We start from the raw sequence: 7,435 nt of genomic DNA on the forward strand, positions 1-7,435 counted from the left end.
TCATTCAATTCATCATTCATGTGCTTTCGATTTTGACGCAAGAAATAATGCAAGTTGGCCACAGTATTTTGTATTCAGCTACACCCTACAAGTACGTCGGTACATATACCTAACATTTTTGAATTATTGATACTATTATTATTAATATTTGGAAAGAGATTTTTAGTAACATTTTAGCATTTTTTATTTTAAATTTTTTCTTTTAACAAAAGAATCTAGGTTTTGCCTCTTGGTTAGAGTGGTAGACATGTGTCTCTCATATTAAGTTCCACAGCTGCTTCAGAACCAACTATTAATAACTCAACATTACGTATCTATTGATTAAGGTGAATAATAAACTTTGCACATATTCTTTATATAAAAAATATATATATTAGGAAAAAAAAAGTAGTGTGTGTGGATAACTGGATATGGATATAGTCATCAACAATATCTGCATAATTATGAATTTTAATTATATGGATATTAATTACAAGAATTAATTAGTCATAGATGCACAATCATAAATCAATGTCAGCTTCATATATTCTATATAACTAAAACCTACACTTGGTTTCAGTGGTAGCTATCACATATGACGTATCAATTATTGATTTAATAACATTATATTATATTAATTCAAGACCAACATAATTAAAAACACCCTTTAATTAAATTAGAATTATCAAATGTCAATTTGTTCAAATATGATTATAACAGACATAATAAAGTACACAGCAATAGCAGCAGCTACAATTGTCAATGATGTATTGTGGTACCGTACTATATATGAATATATCCAAGCAAACGAAATTATGGCCACTGGTTAAGAATCCTTAGCCATTGAGCATATAATGTAATCTTAATTGGACATACACTAACAAAGAAAAGGACCACGGAAAAAAGTCAAAAAGACATCATAATTAAAAAATCACATGCAAATGATAGCAGAAAGGAAAAGAAAGGAAACTGAAACCATGAATTTAATAATAATAATAATAATAATAATAATAATAATAATAATAATCATCATCATACAGATGGTCAGCAGAAACATCATAATTACACAGCCACTTAATCATAATACCCTGTACTTGTGGCCTTCCTGCTCTCATAAGTCAACTGCTTTGTTCTTGAAGCCATGCACCACCTTCCAACTTGAACATGGAGTAAACAACCAAATTCATCCTGGAGTAGAATAGTTTTGGACATATAAGTTTCTTAACAAATGAAATCTCCAGCATGATCCTTAAAAACACTATTGATTTCCCTAAAAGTGGAATGATATAGTTTGATTTCTAAGGGACTCTGTTGTGAGATTTTTATTAGTGTTCAACACTATTTTAACTCGAGAACATTGATACCCTTAATTCTGAAATTCCAATAGGACCTTATCTCAAGTCAGAATCTGCAAAGAAGGCACTAGGGCAGCCACACTTTCTTTCTCCTTGATCTTCCAAACAGCTCTGCATCGATCGATATCGATGTGTGAGGTGTTTATGTTGGCTCTCAACACAAAATGCCCGTTCCCCAAGAAAAGCAGTTTCCGCCTGCGACGAAAACAGCAACCATTGGGTTCTTTTGTTACCCCCTAGTTGATGAATCCGATTCCCTTTATGCCAAACTTGTCTAGCAATAGCAGTTATATGGTGCCATAATCCAACTTCTCCCAATTGAAGGGTGTAACCGAGCCAACCCAAGGGTGTCCTCGCAAGAACAGACAGACACAGACACATACGGCAGCAATAGCTAGAATCGAATGAATAAAGGGTCGGTGGTGACCGAAGCTCCGTGAACCAGGAATTCTGCTGCTGTAGCGAACATCCGCCATTGCACTACACTTAGTGCAGGAATTCTGACCTCTTTTGGTTTGGTCACTTTGCCTTTGCTTAAGCTCGATGTCCATTGATGAATGCTCTATCTCACTATTAATTGTTACTGAAACATGGCCTCTTCTTCTATCGGAGAGTTTTCGAGCAACCAGCACATTATAAGAATGATTATTCCTCATCATGGCATAAGCATGCGGAGTCTGCCCATTTGCATCTAGAAGAGAATCCCAGCTGTTCAACCCAATCTACACCACCACAAGAAACGCTGATTATTAGGTGCTTTATAAAGGGAATTATACATGCATCTTCTTTATGCTTGTGAACATACTGCACGAATGACTTCAGTGTTTACTCGGAAGTTTCAAGTTTACAAGAAATAAAGTCACCGAAATGTAATCCACGTTTGTGGAGAAAAGTGTGTTGAAATTAGCACTAAATAACACGTCCAAATGGAGTTTTTCCTGTATAAACCTTATTACTAAAATAAAGCGGGTAAATTTACCTCCTGCGGATCATTTGTCAGAGAGTCAATTACACCCTCAGATGACGAGGTGCATGCTGCCAAGTGCAATGGCGTAATACCATCAGGTCCCGCAACATTTGGCGGAAATACGTACTTCCGGGATGCATCATTTTTGCTAGGCACAGCATACTGAATGAGCAAATCAACCATGTTCACATACTTTCTTTTAACCGCTCTATTCAGGAGTTGGATTGCGTTGAGCATCTCCAATGATGCCGTTGACGACCATTGGCCTTCCAAGTATTTTTGAACCAACATATCCAAGAGTGTTTTAACTAGCATACAGCAATTTCTTTCCACGGAAAATGTGAGTATGAATCTGAATCTGTCAAGTGAATAATCTGGAACCAAATCTGTATATGAGAACCTTTCTCTTTGGAATAGCCACCCAAGCTCATTCAGGAAGTGTAGAGTCTCCTCCCTTGACCTTGGTCTTCCAAGATCATATCCATGCTCATCTGAAATGGCATCACTTGCATTTTCTTCCTTGTTGAATTCAGATTCAAGTGGTCTCAATTCCTTACAAATGGTTGCATCAGCTATTATCACTGGAAAACTGTTACCCTTGAAACCATTTTCAACCTGTTCATGAATGACATTGCATTTATTAGATACAAACTTTGCACAGGCAAAAGTTTCAGGAAAATATGCATGTGTCTGCAAGCAAATAGAATTCTCTACAGGGATAGAAGTTAAAAAAAGACAAAAAGAAAAAAACAAGATTAAGAACTCTACCTCAATAAAACAGCGACCCAAATGACCAGAAGAAGCATCCTGAACTTTAATGCCACTCAACTTTATCTTGTCGTAGGTCATACCATGACATGCAGATTCAACAACTTTTATGGGCATGTAACCGCCAGTACCTGTGCAATGAATCCTGCAAAATTTAGAACAAATATTAGGAGAATGGACCAGAAAGAGGTATAAAGCAGCACACAAATAAAATGAGGGAACAGTGCTACTGACTTGGTGCCAGGATTTGACAGGTTTCTACCCTTCAATGAAAAAGAGGTTTCTTGTCCACTAACAATTGCCAAAGGGGATACTGATATCAATTCAGGAGACCTCCATGTTCTCCATGGCTTGCATAAGTGAATTTTTCCTGGATTTTCAATTCAAATGGATCTAATTCAGATAAGGGAAATTTTGAGAGAAGGGCACGTTTGATCTTCTAAAGTTTGATTTGAAAAAAAAAAAAAGAAGAAAACTATTTAGATAAAGAGGCCAAAAAATCATATCTTAAGCATAAAAAAGTTCATTCTAAGTAAAATAAATAATACAAGACTGCAGTCATGGATTAGTACTCACCATCTTTGTGTAATGCTAACTGATTGCCAGAATGAACCAGAAACCTTCCAATTCTCCAAAAGTCGGAATTGCTTTGAATTAAAGAATGGACATGTTGCAGGAAGTTTTCTTCTAGCTGCAAAAAACACAATGCACAATCAATCAGCAAGAAGAAACATAAAAGCTATATATGCACGTGCATCACAGCAGTTCACTTACTTGCTCCCAGGCAGCAGAGGACATTGAAGCATAAAGCGATAGTACCACACAGCCCGGCCTAATGTAGCTCTCCATATCTGATGGACTATTAGAAAGCCAATTATAAATCTAGGAAAGAAAAAAAGGAAGTTAGTAACACTATTATTTTTCCAAGCGCAACCTTTTACATTCAATAAGAATAACAAAATGAGGACAGATGTTGGCACAGTATTTTACCTGTGTTCGCAGTGTTCCAGGGAAATGACTAGGATCTTTGTCAAATAGTTTGAACATTATTCTCCCAGTGCGATCCTATTGGCATACCGCAACAATATCAAATCACTCACAAAAATGAATTACCTAAGCTTGTTTGGATATAGGCAAGATAAAACAAATACAAAGTTGAAGTTAAAATATAAACCAGGAATAAGGAAATCATGAAATACCTGAGCATCTGAATTCAAACTTGGAGGTGAATGCTCAGAACCAGAAGATGCATATCCAGCTTGAAATGGAACACTTTGAAGTGAGCTAGGCTGGACTCTGCTATTCGGCGCATTAAAGAGATTAAGAGATATATTATAACTTTGACTTTGGCTAGCTTCTTTATTTGCATTTACTTCTCTTCTGCTTGGAACGCCGTCAGCCTTGAAACCTCTAGCCACGCCTTGCAAATCGAATTGATTGTCCACAGCAGGGGAAGATGATGGTGACCTCTCTTCCACAGGATTACTGCTGTCAGAAGAGAAATACTTTTGCGAAGGTGTCAATTTTGGCGGGTTGCCAACTTCAGGAGAAGAACTAAAGAGTTGCAGTGGCAAATTAACTTGAACTTCTGGGAAGTCTGAATCTTCAACTGGAGATTGCGAACTGCCACTACTTCTTTCGTCTCCAACAGAAGCAAATTCTTGTGGATGTTGTCTCATTTGTAAACTTTCACCAACTTGGTCAGCACTAGCCCTAGACTTCTCGCTGTCACTACTCTGGCTACTCTTTTGAGAGTTGGGAGTAGATGCCGATAAAGTGGTTGAAAGAACAGCAAGCAAGTCCTTCGTTAATGGACCAGAATTGCTCTGGTTCACTTTGTCATGATGATAAGATGAAGTTTGTATTTGACCTTTACCGCCAACATTGAGCAACTTTGCTGCAAGATCAGCTGGCAACGGTATCCGATTAAGAATCTGAACAAGCTGGTCTTTATCCGGAACTTGTGACGCAATCTTGCTTCTGTCCTCAAACTTACCTACACAGAATAATTATCGCAAAAAACTTATTGTTTCTTTCCTCAAATTTTCCTACGCACGATCATTATCATCCACAAGCATAGCTATATTAATGGCGCGGATAAGAAACACAGTACCATTTGGCTTCTGACCTTGTGAACTTGCTATGGCACTCAATAAATTGAAGATTTCTGCATTTCCAGTAGCCACACTCTCAGGCTGCGACGTGACATCTTCCGGTTGGGTCTTTCTTCTCCGGCGGTTGTGCCCAGCCAGTCTACGTCTACAGCTTCGCTTCCCTTCATCAAACTCCGTCAAGGGGTGAAACCTACGCACGTAAAACAACATCAAATAATAGTTAAAAGGAATGAAAATTCAACACTATCATGGCAGAAACAGTTAATATTTTTGAAAAAAAAAAAAAGGGAGATTTGGTACTATTACATCAACATCCATCAATTGTAGAAACTTACGCTATAATTGTAAATTCATCAAACAATTCATCACAGAATTAAGGCAATTCAAAAGAATTGACTAGGGTAAATCAATTAACACCTGCTACACTGCTGGCAGAACCTTTGCATTTGGTTCCCAAGGGGGGCCTTCGAGGCTTTGCTATGAAGCTCACACACTTTGTGCCTTCTGTGATAGTCTTTAGCACTTGACAGATCTTCCTTGCAGTTATCCACCTGGCACATCGGATACGACGCCGTTCCGGTGGGTGAACCAGAACGCACTCTCTTACTCGGCCGCGACACGCTCGGGTCAACGCTTCCGCCGCTGCCACTAACACCACTGCTACCGAGATTTAAACGCAGCGTTTCTTCCTCAACTGAAACGACACCGTTTTGCTGCGGTACAGGCTTCCCAATAAACCTGACACTGTCCCAGCTCCATGCGTTTGGATTCCAATTACCGTTGGAGCTGCTCTTATCGACGTCGTACGACAGATCGCGCTTCTTCGTGGTAGCAGTAGTAGTCATCGGTACATCACAGAACCGACTTTGAAGTGCTTGGTGCATAAAGATCGGAGGAGCCACCTTCTCCATCTTCAAAATCTTCAAAACAAAACTATAACCAACAAAAACAATAGGGTTTTTCCAATTAATTGTATAAAATTGAAGAAGACAAAGTCAGCATCACATGTCTGAAGAAATAAATGAATCCGAGGATGGATGGTATAGAATTAGATCAAGTTAGGTGAATTTGGTAACAGAAGAGAAGGGATCTGAGAAAAAGAGGAGTAAGATGCATTTTGTGTTCAAAGAGAGAAGTTGCTTGCTGTACTCAACTTGCATCAAAGAGACACCCTGTTGGGTTGGGGGGCGAGTGGCAGAAAGTGTAAATAAGAGGAAGAATGAGGGGGTAATTGGTAATTGGAGTTTAAGGGGCCGAGCCGACCATTGGGGTGCAGGAAGAATCCAAGGGGGTTCGCAGTCCCCACTGCTCAGTCATTCCATTTCCGTACTACTACTGCTGCTGCTGTGACTTTCATGCTTTTACTTTCCTATATTTCTTGACGCCCTCAATATAAATTACTAAATTCTCTAATATTAATTTGCTAAATCCACTCTTAAACTATATTTGCGTTACTTTGGGATATATTATTCATATATATTCTTTTCAAAAAGGTTACGTAAACGAATTCTTTTTTTAATTAAATTTATCTCATTTTTTTTATTCTTCTTCAATTAAAACTTTTTGTTATTAATTCTTAAATTATTTAACCATATAATATTTTTTATTTGTTCAATGATTGTTATAATTTAAATTTATTATTAATTAATTTATTTATTTAAATAAATATTAGAACAAATCTTTACTACCGTCAAATTCTCATTAAATATCAAATTAGAGGATATTGTGTGAATAAAAAATATGATTAATACCAAAATAATATTTTTATATGAAAAAATTTAGGGATTAATATTTTTATTAAATTTTGTTCAATATTTAATCAGTAAAAAATAAAATAAATAATTATATATTATTGAATATAAGGATAAAGTATTAAATTGGTTTTCTATATTCGAGCCTAATTCTATTTTATTCTTTGAGGTTTAAAGTGTCCTATTTAAATCTAACAAAGTTTAATGTCCCACCGTGAAGTCAAAATTAAATAATTAATAGAATCTCATACATGATAATAGTAGTATAAATTCTAGAAGTACAAAATCAACTGTAGATATATCAATATATTTATTTATTATTTTTCTGATTTAAATAAAATATTTTCTGTAGAACTAAGGAGAATGATAAATAATAAATGTATTTGTTCTCCAAATTATTGATCTTATTCTTGTACTACGTAGGATATTCCGTTAAAATGTACTTGTTCTCCAAATTATTGATCTTATTCTTGTACTACGTAGTATATTCCATTAATTATT

The 7,435-nt window shown here is 36.4% G+C and overlaps 1 protein-coding gene across 2 annotated transcripts; it reads right to left on the minus strand.

Annotated features, from left to right (window-relative positions):
* Positions 1-969: 969 nt before the first annotated feature.
* LOC107471866 (squamosa promoter-binding-like protein 14) lies at positions 970-6,425 on the minus strand. 2 transcript variants are annotated; one of them, XM_016091386.3, is made up of 10 exons: positions 5,601-6,425; positions 5,198-5,373; positions 4,269-5,065; positions 4,060-4,134; positions 3,844-3,951; positions 3,646-3,760; positions 3,304-3,439; positions 3,070-3,214; positions 2,314-2,916; positions 970-2,056 (listed from the first exon to the last, which is right to left on the minus strand). In XM_016091386.3, exons 1-10 carry the CDS (start codon positions 6,092-6,094, stop codon positions 1,622-1,624), a joined length of 3,084 nt encoding a protein of 1,027 aa, XP_015946872.1. In that variant the 5' UTR covers positions 6,095-6,425; the 3' UTR covers positions 970-1,621. The 2 variants fall into 2 exon arrangements, with proteins under 2 accessions (XP_015946872.1, XP_015946871.1); XM_016091385.2 differs by having other exon boundaries at positions 5,183-5,373; positions 5,601-6,424.
* Positions 6,426-7,435: the final 1,010 nt, after the last annotated feature.

This window comes from Arachis duranensis, chromosome 10, assembly GCF_000817695.3.
Source record: "Arachis duranensis cultivar V14167 chromosome 10, aradu.V14167.gnm2.J7QH, whole genome shotgun sequence".
Lineage (NCBI taxonomy): Eukaryota > Viridiplantae > Streptophyta > Magnoliopsida > Fabales > Fabaceae > Arachis > Arachis duranensis.